General features: G+C 32.1%; 3 protein-coding genes across 7 annotated transcripts; all 3 read left to right on the top strand.

Annotated features, from left to right (window-relative positions):
- The first annotated feature begins 3,728 nt into the window (after nt 1-3,728).
- On the top strand, nt 3,729-6,055 carry LOC107490236 (aldehyde oxidase GLOX1-like). The gene is made up of 3 exons (XM_016111000.3): nt 3,729-4,001; nt 4,566-4,735; nt 4,882-6,055. The coding sequence occupies exons 1-3, from the start codon at nt 3,807-3,809 to the stop codon at nt 6,053-6,055; spliced, it is 1,539 nt and encodes a 512-aa protein (XP_015966486.3). The 5' UTR covers nt 3,729-3,806.
- A 2,750-nt stretch (nt 6,056-8,805) lies between these two features.
- LOC107490237 (probable xyloglucan endotransglucosylase/hydrolase protein 26) lies at nt 8,806-11,199 on the top strand. Of its 2 annotated transcripts, none has more exons than XM_016111001.3 (4): nt 8,806-9,008; nt 9,769-9,869; nt 9,962-10,155; nt 10,762-11,199. In XM_016111001.3, the coding sequence occupies exons 1-4, from the start codon at nt 8,837-8,839 to the stop codon at nt 11,168-11,170; spliced, it is 876 nt and encodes a 291-aa protein (XP_015966487.1). In that variant the 5' UTR covers nt 8,806-8,836; the 3' UTR covers nt 11,171-11,199. The 2 variants fall into 2 exon arrangements, with proteins under 2 accessions (XP_015966487.1, XP_052118322.1); XM_052262362.1 differs by having other exon boundaries at nt 9,757-9,869.
- Nucleotides 11,200-16,246: 5,047 nt separating this feature from the next.
- Nucleotides 16,247-21,853, top strand: LOC107490295 (casein kinase 1-like protein 3). 4 transcript variants are annotated; one of them, XR_008009474.1, is made up of 18 exons: nt 16,247-16,458; nt 16,542-16,582; nt 16,811-16,880; nt 16,995-17,143; nt 17,414-17,509; nt 17,644-17,714; nt 17,929-17,990; nt 18,073-18,136; nt 18,253-18,337; nt 18,415-18,541; nt 18,871-18,953; nt 19,043-19,100; nt 19,185-19,291; nt 19,431-19,622; nt 19,727-19,916; nt 20,821-20,899; nt 20,992-21,374; nt 21,468-21,853. XR_008009474.1 is itself a non-coding variant. In XM_016111056.3 (15 exons), the coding sequence occupies exons 1-14, from the start codon at nt 16,383-16,385 to the stop codon at nt 19,608-19,610; spliced, it is 1,269 nt and encodes a 422-aa protein (XP_015966542.1). In that variant the 5' UTR covers nt 16,247-16,382; the 3' UTR covers nt 19,611-19,622; nt 19,727-20,197. The 4 variants fall into 4 exon arrangements, 1 of the variants encoding a protein (XP_015966542.1); XR_001592371.3 differs by having other exon boundaries at nt 20,992-21,853; XR_001592372.3 differs by lacking the exon at nt 20,821-20,899 and having other exon boundaries at nt 20,992-21,853.
- The last annotated feature ends 1,085 nt before the right edge of the window (nt 21,854-22,938 follow it).

The raw sequence follows: 22,938 nt of genomic DNA, 5'->3' as shown, positions 1-22,938 counted from the left end.
TTGGACATCTTTGAATTGTTGGGCCTAGCACAAAGCCTACAAAGAACCTTCTTTTTCTTATTCCTTTTGTCCCTCCTTTCTAATCCATTAAAGTTACCTTCATAAATTCATGTTACTGTATCTTCAGAATCAGCTTCATAATTAATATGATCACATCCCACACAATCTGCTCTCCCTTCAATTCCTTCATAAATTGGTTGATATGTTACTGTTTTTGCCTAATTTTGTTTTGAATGATCATTAATCCACTCATTCATAATAATTTCAGGAATTACCAACCTGCCCTTATCTTCTCTGTCTTTCCTCAGCTCCCCTATCACCACATCGGCAGCCTGGTCGTTGAAAACTACCGATTTTGTAGCCCATGCACTCATTAAGCTCGTACCCACACACTCTTTTTCCGCAACTGTTCTTCGTTGTTCACAATTATAATCACTTTTTTCATTAGCTTCTTCATAACAATTCAATCCGAAAGTCTCCCGTCCCACTTCTTTCACTAGCACATCAAATTCACTGATACCTATTGTGATATGGACCCATTCATTAATCATATCCATGATACAAGTATCAATTTGCACTCGTCCAATACTAAAAGACATGCACGATTCTATTACTTTGTCACAACCGACTACTTCCCCCCATTGGCCTCCTAACATACTAAAGGTATTTGTTGATCACGCATGTAACGGAACCCTGTAACATTTTAACCACACTCTTCGAGTTTCACATCGCTCTGTCTCATCCCATCTCCATATACTATGGAAGAATTGCAAGAGACTATGCATTTTAAACGTATATGCTTCTTCCGCATTCAATACAGAATCAAAAGTCAAAAGAACTTTATATGCTCCCAATTCCCGTACTTGGACAACTTGAGGCAGATTTTTTCCAATCATCTTTTTCAAGGAACTTAAATCAATTGCCTTCGTCGTACTGCCGACCAGACTTTTCTGTAGCCACTCCAGATTCTCTTTCACCACTGATACTGCCACTTTCTTTGTCCACCCATTTTCATGCGAGTCTGGCTCTTTTTTATACCTTGTTAGTTTCTCTACTTGCCTTTGGTTATCTCCTTCCTGAGGTTGAGAATTTGTCTTGTTCCGACTATCACCTTCTTTCTGAGCTGTCTTTCGGACCTTTGTCTCAGTTGTTCGTTTATACTTCGCTTCTCCCACGTACACAATCTTCCCTCTCAACCTCATATGATTCATTTCTGTTATAGCCTTCAGAGCTCCACCTTTCGTTGTGTACCGGATGAACGCAAAAACATACATATTACCACATTTTTGTTTTCATGATATATAAATGTCGTTAATGCGTCCAATCCAATTAAACAGATGAAATAATTCATTTTTCGAAATATTTTTGGAGAGATTATCAACAAAGATAGAGAAAGACTCATTTTCCAACCGTTGATACTTTTCTCAATTCTAAATCCTGTAATTTTTTACATATTTTCTAGTTCTAATCCACTATGTGTTTCACCCTATGTCTCACTCCTTCTCTCGTCTCTCACTCCTCACCAATTTCTAACACTCATATGAATAATTATTCACAGTACTGTTATCATGCTGCTGTAATATACCTTTATGCATCATATTAAAAATAATTTGTGGTCATTATATACGGTCCATTTATACTACTATTAATTAAATTGATAATATTAAGGAGATAAAAAAATTATTCAAATTTATTTTGTTTAATATTTATTAATTGAACTGTTTTGATTACTTTTTTGTCTAGCTAAATAATGTACTATACAGACAAATGTACATAGATTACGTTCTTGTGTACTATAGTTTTGAAGCATTATTAATTAAACACGCTTTCTTTAATAAAATAATGTTCACCACAAAGGTAATTAAAGTGTAATTTTTTTAATAAATTGAGACAAGTGATCGATGCAAGATTGTCGGTCCTGGTTGATACATATATAGTATTATTACCCTATTCATTGATCACATAAAGGTAGAAATAATAGTAAATTAAACATAAGTGAGTCAATCAACATTAAATCATAATAATTTCCACTAAGAGTTTATTTATTAATTAAATTAAGGAATATAATCTGGTTATGGTGTCCACATTACTCAAACAAAACACTGACATATAGTTGTCACTAAAAAGACAAAGTCTAAGAAAAAGTTATGAACAAAGTATGAAAAAGTTATGATGATCCAAAAAGATACGTCTATTTGGTTGGTAACATTTGCTTCTAAACAAAAATCATACTGTTTGATTTGATTCTCATGATGTTTTCCTTTAAATTAATTAAAGTATTCGTCCAATATGCAACAGTTACAGTGCGTACGGAATTATATGGATGCATTTTTAAATTAATCAAACACATTTTTTTTTACGAAAACAAATGGTATTTTATATTGGACATGTTAGGGTCATTCTTTTAAATTGAAGATAGGAAACTACTTTGAAAAATAGTTTAATTATTTTGTTGATCGATGAAATTTCATTCAATTTTTAATTAGATATATAATTAAAAGTTTCTAATCAAATTTCTATTATAGTATAGCATAACTTTCCAATCAAGTCCTTAATTTCATCAGCCAATATAAAAATTTCAATCACAATAGATGAAATATTTTGTGAATTTTCATTGCGCCAACTATCTAATGTATTATTGTGTCTTAATAATAATAATAATAATAATAATAATAATAATAATAATAATGTTAAGGTGTTGTGTCCTAACAACATTGATTAAAAAAAGAAAAAAATTATTTTTAAATACATTAAATAAATAAAAAGCTTTTAAAAATCAATGTTTACTTTTATTTTTAATAAAAACTTTTTTGTTTAGTGTCTTTAACCAGTGTCTTAAGAACACTCGTTAGCAAATTTCTAATAATATAAGTGTGTAACTATCATGTGTCTACATATTTTCTAAGGACACATGTTAAAAAGATTATTGTTAATAGAAGTTTTAATTTAGATTTTTTCTTTTGATAAATATATAATAAATATATTAAAAATTTAAACTTTTTTGTTTTTAATAAAATTATTTTAACTTATATTATGCATATAGGATACATGTTAGTTATATTCATATACTATATCAAAAATTATTTTTAATGGCAAATTTTTTAATGACAATTATATATATTTTGTGATTATTAAATTTTTTTTATTAGTAATTATATAATTGTCATTAAAAGTTTTTAGCGATAAAATATAAGAAATCGAATTAATGTCAAATTGGTGTTAAATATATTAGCAATTATTTTCATTATCATTAAAAACAAAACAAATAGTCACTAAAATAACTTTTCGAGTTGTGCAAGATAAAGTTGACCAAGTTATCAAATACCAGGAAGGCATTATTTAGAAATCCATGTCTCAAGAATATCTTCTTTCCTCCCCCTCCCCCCCAAAAAAAACAAAAAAAAAAGTAAAAATCCCCATCCAAAATTAAATTAAAGTACCAAGAACAAAAAAACGGAAACCCATATCCCACAAACTAACTAACAATGGAAAATTATTTGTACAAAGTTCTTTTGATTCTTACTCTCTTTTTATTCTTCCTTGTTGCCGTAGATAGCAACATACTTAACAAACACCACAAACACCATCGCAAGTCAAGGTTCAAACCCATTTATCCCGATCCAAGGTTTCCAGTACCCTTCCCAATAAATGACCCTACTAACCCTATAAATGATCATAATGACAATAATAACCCTACAAGTGATGGTGGTGATACCACTATTGATGAGGAAATTACAAGGGGTGATTTTGAGACAGATTTCAATGGGGCATGGGAATTGCTTTCACCAAACTCGGGTGTTTCAGCAATGCAAATCAATTTGATGCCAACAAACAAGATTATTGTGTATGATGCCACCATTTATCGCATCTCTAGGATCCAATATCCACCGGGGGTGCCTTGTGTTCCATTCATGGATGAATTCACCTACCAAATGAAACAAGATTGCTTTGCTCATTCTATGGAATATGATCTTGACACAAATCAAGCTAGGCCACTCAAGGTTCTTTAATTTCTCTCTTCTTTTCAAGAACAATTCCTATGTATATCTATGCCATAAATGTTTTAAGAATATTCATATATAATTATACTTGCTTTTTTTATTTATAAGTTTTTGAAAGTTGTATATAAGTATGACCAACAAAAAATAAGTAATAATTATATAAAAAGTTAATTTTAATGGCATAAAAAATAATTAGAAAATTTATGGACGAGGATAAGTTCAATAACTCACAATTTAAAAGCATCTACAAAAAGATTTTGTAAATAACTTGTTAAGAATTTAGAAGTTATTTTTTAATTGATTATGTTATATGTATACACTAAAATAATAAATTACTAAAGTCAGTCACCAATATAAAATATATATGTTAGAATATAAATAAATATTAAAAATAAATTAAATCACATGTATTTATATACAAATAAATTCGTGGTTAATTTTAGTGTACGAATAACATTTTTATTTTTTTAATATAAATAAATTAGAATTTCCCTTATAGAAACCCATTAAATATAACTTATTGTTAGAGTGTGTTTTACAAGAATGTTTGAAATGATTATGAAGGTAACGGCAGATCCATGGTGTTCATGTGGAGGGCTTGCACCTGATGGAACCCTAATAAGCTCTGGCGGTTTCAGAGATGGATCAAGAACCATCAGATACTATGGTGGACCTAACTGCCAAAAAGACTGTGATTGGAGGGAACATAATGAAGCTTTGAAAGAAGATAGATGGTATGTACCCTACGCTATTTCTACACTACTAATTATAAAATATGGTTAAAGTAAGAATAATTAATTTTTCAAGTTATTGAGTAGAAGTTTGGAGTCTCTTTAGGTTTGCTTAATATATTAGTTACAATACGTTGTTGTGTTATTAGGTATGGAAGTCAAACAATTCTTCCGAATGGTGATTTCATAGTGATAGGAGGTCGCAGATCTTTTAGCTATGAGTTCCTCCCTAAAGTAGAAGGTCAAATTACCGATAAACCCTACTTCTTCCCATTCCTCTATGAAACCTCAGACCTTGATGAAAACAATCTCTATCCTTTTGTCCACCTTATTCCTGATGGAAATCTCTTCCTTTTCTCCAACAATCGCTCTCTCCTTCTCAATCCAACCAACAACAAGGTTGTCCGCACCTTCCCCGTCCTCCCAGGCGGCTCGAGAAACTACCCGGCCTCCGGCATGTCCGCCCTTCTCCCCATAAACCTCAATAATAATAATGTTACCGCCGAAGTCATGGTATGCGGCGGCAACAACCCCAATGCATTTTTCTTAGCCGAAACTAGAAAAACTTTTCTTTCAGCTCTTCAAGATTGCAATAGGATGGTGATCACAGACCCTAACCCTACCTGGGACTCAGAACGAATGCCTTCAAGGAGGACCATGGGGGATGCCCTAATACTCCCCAATGGACAAATCTTGTTCATTAATGGAGCGCAAGTGGGTACGTCTGCATGGTGGGATGCAGACCAACCCAATTTGACTCCGGTCTTGTATAGTCCTGAAAAGGCGAAAGGAAAGAGATTTAAGGTTATGAAGCCTACGACGATTGCGAGAATGTACCATTCAACCTCCGCAGTGATTCCTAATGGCAAGATTTGGGTTGCTGGTAGCAACACTCATGACACTTACAAAGATCATGATAAGTTCCCAACTGAAACTAGGGTTGAAGGATTCTCTCCTCCTTATCTTGACCCTAAGCTAGACAACTTTCGACCTCAAATCATTGAACAAACTTCCACCAAGGATTTGAAGTATGGAGTTAACTTTGAGACACAATTTTCAGTCAAGAGAGGATTTCATTTGACCAAGAATGATATCAAAGTTACCATGTACTTCCCTCCTTTTACAACTCATGGAGTGTCTATGAGCCAAAGGCTTTTGGTTCTCAAAAATGAAGCTTTTGTTAAAGATTTTATTAAGGGGGTTTTTAAGTTAACCTCCGTGGCGCCGCCCGCCGGTGAGGTTGCTCCTCCGGGATATTACTTGCTATTTGTTGTCCACCGTGGGGTACCTAGCAAAGGAATGTGGGTACACATTCAGAAATAGGATATATAAGAATTCTTGGAAGCCATTGGTATTTTGTGAATAGTTATGTTCTAGTTTTTGTTTTGAAATTCCTCAATTTTTTTTTATGTAAAGAAAGAAAATGATGGAAAATAGTAATGTATATCAATGTAAATTAATTACATGCTTTGTTATTTTAGTTCAATTCGTCCAACTTCTTGTAGAAGAGAGTTGCAACGCATAGGAGGAACTAGTTCATATTAGTGTTACGTGAAATGTAAATAATTATGTTAATGATTCAGAAAGGATAGTGGTATCATTTCTCCCTCGAATACTATTCATCAAATTTTCCAATCCCTCTAATTATTATTATTATTATTATTATTATATCACACTATCCCTCATTCTAATTGGACTAATCAAATCAAAATTTCATTTAAAAATTTATTATTATCCAATAAATTAGTACATATATAAAATATAATTCAAATCACTAGTATTTATTTAAATAAATGAGCCAACCAATTAAAAAGAGAAAGTTCCTCTTTTGATGAAATTGGGTTCAAATAAGAGATTGGGCATGTTGGACTTGTATGTTCTTTTATCTTTTGTATATGATTCCATTGGCCCTTTTCTCTCTGTTATTTTTGGAACTGGGCACCCAATTTTATTTCGTGTTTGAGCCTCCGACCCGTGTGTTTTATTTTTAAAAAACTGTATTAAGTGCTCAACAGCAATTAGGAGCATTCATAGATCGAAAAAAATACAGTCAAAATATCAATTTAATTTGCACTTTTTATATTTAGATCTAATTAAAATTACATATTTACAAATCAGATCTGATATTAGATATAGAATATATTAAAAAAATTTATTTTTATAAGAAATAATAAATTTTTTTAGTTTATTTAATAAAACTTTTTTTTCACTTTAATAAAATCTCTTTTTTATTTTTTTGATATGTTTATTCTTAAAATATGATGAAATTAATTTTTCTAAAATAAAAAAAATACAATGTATATGAATAATTATTAGAGAAAGTCTAGGGGACTAGCAATTTTGTTGAAATCTGGTCCGCACTTAACTATCAAAAGAAAAATGATTAATCTTACATCATTAGATATTATCTTACACTATCAAAAATATTGATGATGGCTAATTAATGGTTAAACTTCACAAATTCTGTTGGTCCCTAGCACTCCTCTAATTATTATTATATAATTGAAATAAAATATAAATTCAATATATATTATTTATTTATTTATTTATTATTTGGTGCCATACAAATTGGATCTTATACATATATAGATATGATATTCGCAATACGATCTTATTAGATTGAATTTAATGGAATTATATTCGTAAATTATAGATCAAACATAGATATACTGTAAATTTATAGATATAATGAACACTCCAAGAGAAATAGCATTAGCTTTCAACGGCGGTGGTGACACGGCTGAAAGCAGTGTCGACCGACGACTCCCCAGGTCACGGTGTGGGGCGACGGTGATATTCCATGTAAGAATCATGACCAGCGTTTAAGAAAGGATCGGAGGAAAAAGGTTTTCACTTTCTTCATGTATGTCATGTTCTGTGTTGGTCAATGTGGCGTGCACGTCCCATATTAATTTAAGTACACACCCTTCAACTTACTTTATTCCTTCATAGACAATTGAATAAGTGAACTAGTGATGGAATTGAAAATCACTCCCAAGACTCAACACTAGAAGCTGTAACTAGCTATTGAACTCTATAGTCCTATGCACGACATTCTCTTATTCTCTCACCGCGTTCTTCTCTCCAGCTTCACACACCAACTTTTTTTCATGCAAATCATATAGGAAAAGTATAGGGTACTAATATAATATCTGTCAATTTATTGACAATAATAATTAATTATTATATTTTAAACACATATATAAAAAGATACATTTAAAAAATATATCTATAAAGAAATTTTTATTAGACACAGTCATAAAAAAAAATATTTTTATTAGACACATCTATAAAAATATTTTCATTAAACACAATCATAAATAAAAATTGGCAGAAGTTGGCAGATTCTTAGTAACATAGCGGAATTGAATCATATAATATTACCATTCTACATATTTTTATTTGGACTAAAATTGAAAGCCTAACTCTCTTTGGATAGTAATCTCCTAAAGTAAATCTCAATATGATCATGTACAAAAAAACTAGATATTCAAAATTTACTTTTCAAAAAAATACCTGCTATATATCATCTGCTTATTGAATTTGATGATATGTGAAGCTAATGATATCAGACATCAAATTGTGACATACACTTTTTCTAATTCGTGTAATATATAATTGTATATGGAAACAAACTTCTAATTTAAAATACAATTAGAACGTACATAAAATCTTTATAAAAAAATATTACTTGCACATAAAAAATTAATTACTAAATTAATTATTATTATTATATATATATATATTGTTTAATTCAATTTATATGATGTGTATTTTATATTTCAAAATGTATTTTATACGAATGATTGAATTTTCGTATATACATTACGTAATATTGTTCTTTATTAATTACTAGGCTGCGTGCTCTCATCACATAGTCACATTATAGCAATACTTTAATTAGAATGTCAAATGTCACTATTATGAAAATAAAGGTTAATAATATACTCGGATGGAAACTAACCAATTAAATTTTTAATTCATCTTTCATCTTTATAATATATAGCAGCATGCTATATATATATAAAGTGATCTAGATGGAACCAAAAGACAAACGACCAAATTTTCAACTCCATATAAAACATACATCAAACACATATACATATGGCAGCAGCATCCGAAAAAATGTTTTTGGCTTTGTTGTTCATATTTTTCATGGCACGAGGGATTATCATAGTGGATGCAAACTTTGGTAAAAGCATGTATCTCACATGGGGTACCCAACATGCTTCAATTCAGGGTGAAGATCTTCAGCTTGTGTTAGATCAAACTTCAGGTATACAATAATCAACTATATGTGCTTCTCATGCACCCAATTATTGTTATTTCTAATAATTCTATATATATTTCTTTGCTAATTAATAAGTTAATTATTCTATTTGGTTACGTAGGAATAATGTAGTGTTTGAGGATAAAAAATATATTGTAAACGATATCAAGAGTATGTTAGTGTTGCAAGTGTAAGGAGTGTTGAAGTTAGTCTCACATCTAAGAAAGCATGGAAGAGTGAGGAATTTATAAGATGAGAGACCCATTTACTTGACACCTTAAGGTTTTAAGTTGGATGTGGTGTCTTCTTATCTTATGTTCTCTCACTTGATTCCTCCCCGAAATCTCCCCAGTTGTTGAGATTTATTGAACCAATTTAATTATGTAACGGTTAAATAATTTAAAATTATAAAATATAAAAAAATATTTTTTAAATTATATATTTTATACATAAATAAACACTAAAAAATATATTTTATACATAAATATATTATTTTATATACTCATCCGTTTAATTACTTATTTAAACCTTTAAACATGTGAACCTCTCATTTTTACTAATTCAATTACCGATTTAATTTCCAGAATTTTGCTATTTTAAAAGAGAAAAAAAAAGAGAGAAAAACAATTAAGAAAAAATATTTTAAAATTTTTATTTAAAAATCTATTAAAAATAATTTAAAATTCTCAATCATTTCTCTTGAAAATTAATATTGAGAAAAATTGTAATTAACGAAGTGAAAACATGGGTTGAGTTATAATTTCAGGTTCTGCTGCTCAAACAAAGATACCATTCTTATTTGGAAGTATAGAATCGAAAATCAAACTGGTACCTAATAATTCTGCAGGAACTGTTACAGCCTATTATGTAAGTAGTTCATTGGATACACAATTATTGATTTTGTTCCGTTTTATCTGTCACTAATAATTTTATTTTTTTTATTGTTGGAATGGGTAAAGCTATCCTCTACAGGAAGTCAACATGATGAGATAGACTTTGAGTTCTTAGGCAACATTTCAGGACAACCATATATTGTCCACACAAACATATATACACAAGGAAATGGAAGCAAAGAGCAACAATTTTACCTTTGGTTTGACCCTACCGCTGATTTTCACAATTACACCATTCATTGGAACCCCACTCAAGTTGTGTAAGTTTATCAATTTCATTTATCACACTTTTTGGATGAACAAAGCAGAGAATTAAGTCATGAAAATACGACGGTAAAAATTTAGATGCACTCAACTTTATGTTGATTGATTTGATTAAATTTTTATCTAACAACTTTCAGTTATCAACTTCACCTGAAGTTGTTGTATTTGAGTTTCACCATTATACTTTTTGTTAGTTAAACAAAATGTTAACTTTTTATTATTTATATATATTGATGATTCAGATTTAAAAGGATAATTTATTAAACTGGTCCAAAAATTTTTAATTTGTTTATTTCATTTAATAGCAAGTCATTTTTCAAGAAATTTTGCATTCTCTATATTTTTTTTCTAAGTATTAAGATTTATCTTAAATTTGATATATAAATTATTATATATTTTTTAAAAATAACTTTTTTGAATTCATCGTTGTATTAAAATCAATTCAATTTAACCGATTTGTCAATTTTTTACCTTATTTGCAATAAGTTTTTTGAATTGAAACTAATCCGGTTGAATCAGTTAGTTTGACCTAATTTTCATAAGCATAATTGAAACATGTAAAAGTGTTTAATTATTTTTTCCCTTTTCCTTAAAAAAAATAGGTGGTATATTGATAGCATACCGATTAGAGTTTTTATGAACAATGAAGAGGAGGGCATAGCATACCCAAACAAGCAAGGAATGAAAGTATACACAAGCCTATGGAATGCAGATGATTGGGCCACAAGGGGTGGTTTGGTGAAGACTAATTGGACCAATGCACCATTCATTGCAAGGTTGAACCGTTTCAGAGCAAGGGCTTGCAAATGGAATGGACCAATTAGCATAAACAATTGTGCCTCTAATGTCCCTTCTAATTGGTGGACTTCACCCATTTACAAGCAATTAAGCTATGCACAGATGGGTCAGTTAAATTGGGTTAGAAACAATTACATGATCTATGATTACTGCAAAGATACCAAGAGATTCAATGGTCAAGTGCCTCCTGAATGTTTTAAGACACAGTTCTAATAAGTGTTAAATCAACCATAATTACTTCAATCATGGTATCTTTATATGAATATTATATTATAAATTATTAGATAATTCAATCAAATATATCAATTTATCTACTCATTTATAATATAATTTTAAGTCATATGTCATATGTCATGTGAATTTTTATAAGACAGAATCTATTCATGCGGGAGTTTGTTTTGTCTTTTGTCTCAATATTTTTAATTTGTTTGTGGGATTCAGAGTTCAGACTTTGTGATTTAATTATTCTTCATGAACTGAATAATACTGCCTTGTGCATTGTAATTTTTCGGTTATTTTCATCTTTATTTCCTTTCTTATTGTATGTTAAAATCTCTTATTCTTTATTATTATAAGTCACTCTAAATGTATAATTTACAAGTGTAAAATATCTTTCATCTTTTGAATAATGATTATCGAAGATTAGAATTTGGAAAAATATACAAGTATATATGTGAAGAAAAATTAGGATTAAATAATTATTATCGAATATTAGGATTCGAAGAGAATATATTAAGTAAAAATATGAAAAAAAAAATAGAATTTGGAGAAAAAATTATGATTAAAGAGACAAAAAAAAAGATATAAATGTATTTATTGATAATAGTAAATGATATTTTTGGCAAAAAAATAATTGAAACTTCTTTTATTTTTATTTTTTAAAGTAAGATATTGTTGGTTTCTAAAAAAGACAAATAATTGTTTTTAAAATATAATTAAAAAATTTTCTCTTAAAAAAAAAACTTTTTCCACTTAAAAAAGCCAAACAACACTTAATGGATGTCTATAAATGTTTCTATAAATGCTTATTAAATTCAGAAACATGCATGTAATAACAAAATCAAGGTTTAGGAGTATGCTTCATTCCAATTTCATCAAGTAGGACCAGAATTTAGCACCTGCTTCAGGCTTTAATTTTAAACACCTGAATTATTATACCATTTAGGATAAAATGCATTTAAAGATGTATTGAAATTTTGATTATATATATAAGATTTGTTTACCAGTCTCCAAACATATTATGGAATTCAATTAATCCAATAAAACCATGTGAACATTCAACATGATGCGTTATTATTCTCATGAGTCAATTTCATACACAATCTAACCAAGCTTAAGATGACTTGAAAATGAAATAGAGGAAAATGTGTAGACAAATTAATTAGGGTACTCGTTTCGTTCTAATTATTCGAAATCGCTTTTGTAATTTGATTTTTCTTTTCTAAAAAAATACTTTGAATTTTTTTTTTTTAAATGTTGGTTATTTTATAAACTTATACAAATATGTGAATTTTTTTAAGCATAACCAAACACACCCATAAACTAGAGCAAGCAGACAAAAAATAGATGGCGTGCAAGGAAATAACATTAATTATTGTACAAATTTCTAGATCTAACAAAGAACCTTGGATTTTTCTTGGGGAGAAAAAAAAAAAAACATACAACGATGTTATTAACACCTTAAATGTTGTGTTTAGGAAGATGACAAAGAAGACAATTTTATCATTGCCAATGGAAAAAAATTAGAAATAATATATCATATAAATTATAAAATTTTGTTTATTTGTGTCTTGTAAAGGTTACGTGGAGAAAATGGTCATGCCTTATTCTCAATTGATTTAATTTATATCAATTTTGAGTAAAGAAATTCATCAATTCAAACTATATTACATTTGATTGAATCATTTTGCTTATATATTTTGAATGTAATCCGAACCAAATTTTATCAAATTTAATTAAAAAAAAACTCATTTAACATTTGTAAAATAATATTTAACCATGGTATAAATGAAAAAGTGATGCAATAAAAAAGCCAAGGCGAAGGGGAGGAGGAAGCTGATTTATGATGAGAGTATTAATGGTGGGGGCTGGTTGTGGATGATTGGTCGCAGGTGGAGGTAGTTGGAAGCGAGACATTGCATGGACAAGCTGAGGAAGGTTGGTATAAATTTTAAAGTGTATTAACTAGTTTTGGTTGGTGGAGTAGTCAGATTAATTGGTTATTTAAGTAGATTTAAATTTTGTTTTTGTGTGCATGTAATAATATTTTGCTAGTACAGATTCTTAAATAAAATTTAGATTCGTAAAATTCAGATTCGTAATTGATAAATTTTTAATATATTGGGATAGAAAATATCAAATAATAAAATTTTTTAAAAGATTTTGAATTCTAAATTTTTATTGAATTGATAGAGTTAAATGTATTAAATAAGAATTCAATTGAAATTGAATTGAATATAATAAAATAATAAATTTATATATAAAAATAAAATATATAATTTTTTATAATTTATTATTTTAAATTGATTAACCACTAAAAAATAAACCAATTTACAAGTTAACAAATTGTTTGACCCATTTTTTTGATATTTTAATCGCTTCACTATTAACTGATTTTTATCTTGAACTGTGGTCGGTTTTTATTTTTTTTTATTTAATTTTTTTATTAAAATTGATGATTGATTAAAGATTATAAAATTAAAATTATATATATATATATAGAACATTGTTTACAAAAAATAAAAACAAATAAAAATAAAATAAGATAAAAACAAATAAAAATAAAATAAATCCCAAAATATCAATGAAGCTTAGTTCGATAAATAAATTTTTGAGAATTTACATTTTGAATAGATTAGTTTTTTAAAAAAATATCAATAACGTCTTTAATAGTAGATATAGATATATTACCTTTAAATTAACACTTATTATTAAGGTAGAAGATCTTAATTTAAACTAACATACGTTTGTTATCTTAAAGGACTTATTGATATTTTTTTAAGAACTAATTTGTATGAAATATCATTATTTAGGAATTTATTTGTCACTTTATTCTTAACAAATTATTTAAGAGTAAATAGTCAAAATCGTTCCTGAAAGATACCTCGATCTCCATTTTCATCCCCGAAAGATAAATTTAATAAAAATCGTCTTCGAAAGATTTAAAATTAATCACGTTAGTCCCTCCTTCTATTCTGTCACTAACAATGTTAATTTTGCTGACGTGACACGTGAGTTTTTTTTTTGTCAAAATTCAAACCATTAGAAAATTGGAGCTCCAACCTAACGACCCGACCCGGAGATCACAGACTCTCCTTATCCTCTACGGGTCTCAGCCTCCATGCTAGTTCCAACAGTTGCTGGCTCCTCGTCAATGTCGTTTTTCCCGCTTTCACTTACATTGGCGCCTTCGCATCAACTCCCATCAGTATCTATTTCCATACCCCAACCCACCCAAACCCCAAACTGACCCTCTATCTCTCTCTCTCTCTCTCTCTAGTGCAGAATTTGAATTCGAATAGCAGGGTTGGGGACATTGATCCAATATTGTTGGACATCCAACAGTTGGCAGGGGAGGTTAACAGGTTCAGGTTCATTTGAACGCCAAGGGAGGGAAATAGATTGGCGCACGAAAGATACCCATGGAACTTGGTGGAGCACTGGAGCAATGCTGGACGATTAACCTGCCCCCTGAACTCAAAATAGTGATCCGACACGACGTCGAGAGTCGTTGGGGAGCAAGGATTGAGCAGCGTCAACAGAACCAGCAACAGGGATAGCAACAAATAGTGTTAGGAGCCACGGATAGAGGAGCATACGTCCGAGAAAGCTCAGCTCAGGGGCGGAGACCAAACGGGAATATCGTTTAGAAGACGATGACGACGACGGAAGTTCGAATTCGTCCTCCTCGGCGCAACGACGACCGCGTTCCGCAAGTAGTGCTCTGTGATGCGGCTAACCGAATTGGATTAGGGGTGGAAAGCAAGCACTATACCATTGATGCGGCAGTGGCAGCAGCTGTGGAGCAGGGCTATAAGACTCTTGATAGATGGTAGAGGTTAACGTTTAGGCAAGACGTGATATCTCTGCAACATCCGGTGATGACGGCGGTGGTTACTGGAGACGATGCGCAGCGTAAAGCTTGAAGAACCACCATTACGGGGGTTGTGTTGCAGCGGGACGGGAATGGAGGCTCGAAGCTACTCAAATGGGTTGAGGAGGGATTTTCGGGGTGGGTACGGATAGGTCGGGGTTCTAGGTAGTTAGGGTTCTGTTTCTGTTTATTGTGCTTAACAACCCATGACCAAAAAGAAAAAAAAACTAATGTGCCACGTCAACAAAATTAACGTTGTTAGTAACAGAATAAACGGAAAGACTAATGTGATTGATTTTAAATCTTTCGAGGACGATTTTGATTAAATTTATGTTTTGGGGACGAAAATGAAGATCGAGGTATGTTTCAAGGACGATTTTGACTATTAACTTAATTTAAATTAAGGGTGCATATGGGCCGGGTGAAGCCGGGTTTAATGGGACCCTGACTCGACCCGAAATATACACCGGGTCTATTTATTAGACCCGAACCCGACCCTAGACCTGATGAAACCAATACACTTTTGGGCCACAATTATACCGGGTAAAAACCGGGTAAAAATCGGGCCGTTAACATTACATTACGTTGATACCTTCTTGTAAGCTAGCATGTAAAAATATCCAAATTTCCAAGACTCCAACCATTATTTAACATAGTAAAATTCACTTAGAAAAATATAACAAGAACCAACTCTTCTTTAAAATTAAAGCATAACCATAATCAATACTAAAGCAAAACTACAATCAATACTAATATTGTCTAATAATACCAAATATTTAAATCAATACAAATAACACAATATTATGCATTAGTCTAAAGTCTTATGCATTTTAAACATAAAACATTAACTTATAGTCTTATAATGACTAATAACACAAAATATTAATTGTGTATGATGACTGGGCCACCGGGCCGACTTCGGATGACCCGAACTATGGCCCGGACCCGACTCGAAATAATGATCGGGTCTATTTTTGAGACACTTACCCGACCCTAAACTCGATGAAATCACACCAAATTAGTCCCTAAAGTGTTCAGAACCGGTCTGTGCACCCCTAATTTAAATATAAAAATATCAGACAAAAATTTTGAAGGGCTACGTAATCGACCCGGCCCATTGGGTATTGCTGATACTTGATCCATCCCGAAACAAGATGAAAGGACGAAACTATCCCTGTGCAGTGAGCAGCAGCCACCAGGGTCTCACTCATATCTCAGATCGAAGTTGTTTTATCGTCGTGGCTAGCTTCCTGTTCTTCGCACTCTTTTAATTGATGTTCCCAATCCCATAGTTTTCAAACTCCTTCTTTTAGGGTTCTTAATTCATTCACCATGGAACGCATCATCGCCTCCAAGTACAAGCTCGGCCGCAAGATCGGAAGCGGTTCCTTCGGCGAAATCTACCTAGGTCTCTCTCTCATCATTCCTCACTCTCCTGATTTTTTGTTTTTAATCTTCTGTCTTTCTGAATTGCGATTCGTGATTCCGCAGCTACGCATGTTGATACCTTCGAGATCGTCGCCGTCAAGATCGTACGCTCCATTCCTCAGCTCAATAGTTTTATTTTTCCGAATAATTTTAGCTGCTAGACCTTTGTTTGCGTATCTGATTGTTGCGCATGTTGTTTTTTTTTTTAAAACGGTTGTTGCTTTGAGCTAATCGTTGTTTGTTGTGATTCTGGTTGTTAAAGCTTTGCAATTTTTTGTATTTTCATGCTGCTTAACTTTCTCTTGGTGGGATTTGGTTTGATGTTGTTGCAGGAGAACACTAAAACGAAGCATCCTCAATTGCTTTATGAGGCCAAGCTTTACAACATTCTCCAAGGAGGAAGTATGGTTTTTCTTTTCTTTTTTTTCTTGGAAATATTAAGCTATTTTCTGAGTGAGGAAGAAAAACAAAAGAATTGACTTTTGACTTTTGAGATTTTATTTTCTTAATATGTAGGTGGCATTCCTAGCATAAGATGGTCTGGTGTAGATGGGGAGGATAATGTTCTTGTGATGGATTTGCTTGGGCTTAGTCTTGAGGATCCCTTTGTGTATTGTGGAAGGAAGTTCTCATTGAAGACAGTATTGATGTTGGCTGATCAAATGGTGACCTTGCTTTGCTTTCACTTCTTTTATTTTATTTTTTAGTTATAAGGGTAACCACTTTCCCAGAAAATTAACCACTTACCTGTTTTATTTTTGTTTATTTTTTTCCAGCTGAAACGGATGAATTGTTTTAGCACTCTTTATCTGCTATACAGTTCTGCTGAAAATTTTGTCACGTGCATCACTATTATAAATCTTGTTGTGTGTTATGTATTCTGATGCTAAGAGCGCGTTTGGTATTGACTCTCGCTTAATTTTGTTGGGATGCAGATGACTAGAATAGAATATGTGCATTCCAAAGGTTTTCTACATAGAGATATAAAGCCTGACAACTTCCTCATGGGACTTGGTCGGAAAGCAAACCAGGTAGCTACACGGTTATTGCTGCAACGCTGTTTCGCGTTACTTAGGTTTTAGCAATTGAGTGACACTTCTGTTCTTCAGCACTTTGTCAGTGTTAAGGCACCATGCATGCATAATGAAATTGTTCTACTTGTCAGGTTTACATAATTGATTTTGGGCTTGCAAAACGATATCGGGACTCTACAACCAATCGCCACATCCCTTACAGGTTTCTATAATTCTTCCATTGACTTGGTTCAGTTATCTTTTCCCTTCTACTTTTCAAATTTCGGTTTGATGTGAAATTGTCACTCATCTGGCTATAAGTTTGTTGTCAGAATCCAACCAATTTCTTAAGCAGCTTTCTTGAAGATTGTTTAATATTTTTGTGTGTATCTCTTTCCTTCTGCATCTCTCCTCTCATCCCTCATTGTCCCATTCAGGGAGAACAAAAACTTAACGGGGACTGCACGCTATGCAAGTTGCAATACACATCTTGGGATTGGTAAGTCTGACGTCAGAAGTTATTTAACTGCTTCATTGCAAATAAGCTGAATTAACTTTTTCCTGTTCTATTTTACTTCTAGAGCAAAGTCGGCGGGATGATTTGGAGTCATTGGGATATGTGCTTCTCTACTTTCTCAGAGGAAGGTACAACTTTCTTCTGCTGCTGCTTCTTTTGTTACACAAGCATTTGTCTCATCTTCCTTTAGAGGGAAGCATAATGGAATGTATTAACTTCTAAATGACCAAATATTTGTGTTTAGCCTTCCTTGGCAAGGTCTAAAGGCTGCAACAAAGAAGCAGAAGTATGACAAAATATGTGAGAAGAAAGTGTCAACCCCTATTGAGGTAAGTGGTTGAAGTTTTGAAGTGTACTGTCCACCCCTACTTGGTAACGGTTCTTATTTTCTAGTTATTTTCTATAGGTTCTTTGCAAATCTCATCCTGTAGAGTTTGCTTCATACTTCCATTACTGCCACTCTCTGACCTTTGATCAGCGACCTGACTATGGATTCTTGAAGCGCCTATTTCGGGAACAATTTGCTCGGGAAGGTGACTATTTCTTGGCCTTTGTGAATAATTTTAAATCAAACAATTTTCCGAACAATAATGTATCTTCCTAATATTGCATGAGATAGAATCTTACAGATTATGCGGTCTTTATGCTCTCGTCACATTAATGCTTACTATTGTCCACTAATCAACACTAGCATGGTTCAAGCTGCTGCAAAATCTATGATTTTAAAAGATGCCTTTTGTGCACATATGGTCTTTCCCTGTGCAGACTTCATGTCCCAATGTAGTAAAGTTGGCACGTCTATGTTTTTCATCTCTGCGCTTAGGTTTAACTTCCTCCTGTTTCGTTTGCTGGTGTATCACAGGGTTTGAATTTGATTATGTGTTTGATTGGACTATTTTAAAGTACCAGCAGGCACAAAAGAATAGAGTCCAGGCTCACTCATCTGTAAGTAATTTCTCCTTTTGGGCTTTTACGCATGTACTTTTGAGTTCTCCCATATGTTTTTGGCAGTACTATATTTTGTAATGTTGCAGGTGGTCCCGGGAGCAAGCAACAGTCGTGCAACACCAATGGACTTTGACAACCATCGAGGTTGATGCATCTCAAATTAATGTTCTTCTGCATAAAAAAATATCTTGTATATTTCCTATTATACTGATCTTGAGGTTTTTTCAGGTGATGCTACAGAGCACATTAAATCAGGCAATGCCACTGGCTCTGGTGTTAAATTTCAGTTTAAACCACCTGCTGTTAAAAATCCACTCGACAAGAATGACAAGAATGTAAGTCATCTTAGATGAAGTCTCTTGGTGCAATAATTAAGTCACAGTTCTTTGGTTACATATTTCTCTGTTTTAAATTTATAGAATAGATAAATATGTTTAACTAGAATTATTCAATTTCTTCTATTTTTTCCCCTAGATTTTTGGTGAAGCAAATATACCCTCTACTTCCCATTCTCATGCTGGTCCTTCAAAAAGGAACTCCTTGAAGCCTGCTCCGTCCTCCGATGCTGTTAACCCTGGCCATGGGCAAGGCAGTAAAGTTGGCCCTTCAAGTAGCTGGATTTCATCTCTGCATCGCATATCATCTGCCAAATGAACATCCAATATGGTAATTTTCTGGTTCATACTACTTTTGTTGTCTTACTTTCTATTTTCCATATTCACCACTCCTATCCTTGATCCTTGATTGTTTATATTTTGCTGTATTTCCAGATGTGGAAGTGGTCCTGAAGAGTGCCTTCTGCGTACATGAAATTGCAATTAATGGTGGATGGCTTGCATCGTTTGTATGCTTTTAGTCAATATTTCAAGTACTCTCTACGCGAAGACTGCAAGGTGCTACAAGGTTGATAAATTTCATAGCTCAATTTTTGAGGTCATCGTGTGTTGCTTTTTCCCAAAGGTGACTACAAACGATTGTTTGGTTTAATATACAGACTACCAGGCTTCACACGTTTCCTGTACATAGGTTTCAAATTTGAATTTGGCACACAGCAATGTTGTGTATTCATGTTTTTTTAATGTAAAATTAATGTGTGAATGTAGCCTCATTTTCCCTTATACTTGATGATAATTATCCTGGTGCCATGATAAGTGGTGACAGTGTGATTTGCATTGATTGACAATGTTATGAATTGCAGGTGAATTCATAGTTTCTCTCTTGATGAGTTATATTTGATCTCAGCTCTCAGCCTTTTGCTGGTTGTTATTTATTTTGACTGGATTATGTTATCTATTTGTATAAGATACAAGGACCTTGTAGCTTAACTGCATATATACATGTTTTGAAGCATCCATAAATAAAATTTCTTTAGAAAAAAGGGAAAAGAAAGGGAGGGGGGCTTTTAAATATTTTATCAATTGGTGTTTGGCTTCTGTATTCTCGTCTTCACATAATCTACCTCCTAAGATGGTAAGTTGAACTTCGTGTTATATCCAAAATAATCTTAGCAAAAATATTAGCGGAAAGATCGCTGAAAATTATGGTTTCTTAATACATATTGATGGGGTTGTTGGTGGCAACTATTTAACACCCAAAAATATGATTATGTTCTGCTATGTTGCTGAGGGATGAGGCCACTCTGTTATTGAGATCTGTATCTTGTTTTAGAATTTTTATGTTGGTCTAAAGAAGATATTTTAGGAAAAATCTTAAATGTCTAGGCAGTGTCACTTGTTAACTTTAAATAATTGCCTCTAGTTGGAAGTTTCAGAGATATGTTGCTTTTAATACCTGTGGTTTATAGTTATTTCATTCAAGCTTTTAATTCAACCATGATGCTCAGGAATCACTTCTTTACTTGTAGGTAGAACAAATATGGCGCTCAGCCAGATTAGATTGTACAATTCTTGGGATGAATGAGTTGTAATTTTGTGTAGTTCAAGGTTAGGATAAACTGCTGCCTATTTGAAGTTCCTGTGGAAAATTAATTGCAAATGAACAGCTCAATTATCGGTTCACATTTTTTCTTTTGCAGGGTTTCTTTTCTCAATCATGACTGAAGGATGAAATATATCAGTCTACTAGAATTTGTGTGATGAATGCCACCATCAACCAGAACATATGACTCTAGACAGATTGGATTGACATAGTGCTCGAGGACTTCTTGAGCCTGAGATGTGATATGGATATTTAATTGCTATGATTCTCTCTGTAAACAGATTGCAAATTTCATTTTCAGCTAGTCTAAATGATTGGCTGATGCAGTTAGGTGCTGATTCTGGGAAGTTCTCTGCCCAGATGTAAAGATTTTCTAAGAATTGGTGCATCTGAAGGTGGTTAACTTCATGTCGTGAATTAAGTTTTGTTAAGGGCATTACTGAGGGTTGAATACGCTTCGTTTTTGAACGAAGATAAATTGTAAGTTTCATGGTTCCTTCGCTTTGATGTGATGAGTATCCATCATTCGTTTCTGACATATGCATCATATGTTGCATTATTGTGGAGCTGCAGAATTTGTTAGAATATCAGGCATTCGTGGTGAATATTGAAGCCATAAACGTGTACACCATTTGAAGGTATTTTTATTCAAGCACTTTTGTAATACTGTAGTAGATACCCCAGGATCAACTAGTGTTTGGTATGAACAGAGATCATGAAGATTTCAGATTCCAGAGCACATGTTATGTCATTGGTGTTTTTAAAATACCAAGTATTGAAATGCAGTCTGAGGTGTGAAGTGAATGGAAATTGTGCTTGAAACAGAGGAGTAACTTGATTCTTGAATGGCAATATCAATGACATTTGACAGTGGTAGGAATATGAGGAATCGATCACCAACCAAACCAATACCAATCTAAATTCTGAAACGAATGAATGCAAGTGGAAACGTTTACTTAGATTTGTCACGTTTTAAGTTCCAAACACGTTTAAGTTCCTTCTCTACCAAACAATGATCCAGAATCTTGGCAGCAGAGGTTAGATTTGTCATATAGTTTCGTTGAGGCTGGTTTCTGTGAAGAAAAATGGTCGAGATTTTGAAAGAATTAGTAGAAACTTGTACGTCATTTATCTAGCAAAAGTTAAATTATTTTGCACTTCTTCTCGTGTAGTTCAATATTGTCACCATCCAACCCCTTATTCAATCCTTTTGTTTTGTTTTGCTTTTATTTTTTTTTTCGTTTTTCCTTTTTCACTGCCTTACCCTTATCTCGAAGGGAGAAAAGGAAATAGCCGAAAACAAATGAAAGAGAAATAATAATTATACACTTAATCTACAATTATTAATTAGACTGATTGATTTTTCACTATCCTTTGATTTAAGTTGGTATCTCTTAAGTTCAAATTTAGACGTGCAAATAAAAATGTTTAAGGCATCACATTTAGGTTATAAAAGGGAGTTGTGTGGATTTCTTTTCCAACTAATCCATGTATTTTTACTACCTGCATATTTGTTCCGGGGTAAAAGTTCCTTCTGATTTTCGGGCACCACTTGTTTGTTTGGGTCCCTGTGAATGAAGCTAGGATAAAATACACTATTGATATTTTCGCATAATATTCAATTTAATAATTAAAAAAATTATTTTTGATCTTAAAGTTTGTTAAAAATTTTAAAAATATTCTTAAATTTTATTTGAGAAATTTTCGATTTACATCAAATGTACTTCTGACGCTAATTTTTAATACAATCAAGTCAGACACAAAGTTCTGCATTAATTCCTAGTTGTTAAGCGATTGGTCCTAAACTTCTTGAAAATTTAGCAGTCAAAAACACATTTTATGTAAGTAAAAAATTTTTAGAATAAAAATAAAATAAAATTTAAAAGTATTTTTGAAATTTTTGATAAACTAGAGAGAAAAAAAATATCCTCTACCTTTAATAATTTGATGGATGCATATCTACTAATATACATGCCCCTAATAATATATGGGATTATTTAACTTTATTATTTATTTAACTTTTTTACTTTTTGTTAAACTTTTG

This window comes from Arachis duranensis, chromosome 5 (genome assembly GCF_000817695.3).
Source record: "Arachis duranensis cultivar V14167 chromosome 5, aradu.V14167.gnm2.J7QH, whole genome shotgun sequence".
NCBI lineage: Eukaryota > Viridiplantae > Streptophyta > Magnoliopsida > Fabales > Fabaceae > Arachis > Arachis duranensis.
Note: the sequence above shows the minus strand (reverse complement) of the source record. Positions and strands in the feature narration are given on the sequence as shown.

Bases quoted from the DNA above. Each gene is read 5' to 3' on its own strand.
- LOC107490236 (XM_016111000.3), top strand. From the start codon at position 3,807: ATGCAAATCAATTTGATGCCAACAAACAAGATTATTGTGTATGATGCC. The intron at 4,002-4,565 runs GTTCTTTAATTT...ATGATTATGAAG, and splicing joins ATCAAGCTAGGCCACTCAAG to GTAACGGCAGATCCATGGTG. The intron at 4,736-4,881 runs GTATGTACCCTA...TTGTGTTATTAG, and splicing joins GCTTTGAAAGAAGATAGATG to GTATGGAAGTCAAACAATTC.
- LOC107490237 (XM_052262362.1), top strand. From the start codon at position 8,837: ATGGCAGCAGCATCCGAAAAAATGTTTTTGGCTTTGTTGTTCATATTT. The intron at 9,870-9,961 runs GTAAGTAGTTCA...GAATGGGTAAAG, and splicing joins GAACTGTTACAGCCTATTAT to CTATCCTCTACAGGAAGTCA. The intron at 10,156-10,761 runs GTAAGTTTATCA...TAAAAAAAATAG, and splicing joins TGGAACCCCACTCAAGTTGT to GTGGTATATTGATAGCATAC.
- LOC107490295 (XM_016111056.3), top strand. From the start codon at position 16,383: ATGGAACGCATCATCGCCTCCAAGTACAAGCTCGGCCGCAAGATCGGA. The intron at 16,459-16,541 runs GTCTCTCTCTCA...GTGATTCCGCAG, and splicing joins CTTCGGCGAAATCTACCTAG to CTACGCATGTTGATACCTTC. The intron at 17,510-17,643 runs GTAGCTACACGG...TCTACTTGTCAG, and splicing joins TTGGTCGGAAAGCAAACCAG to GTTTACATAATTGATTTTGG.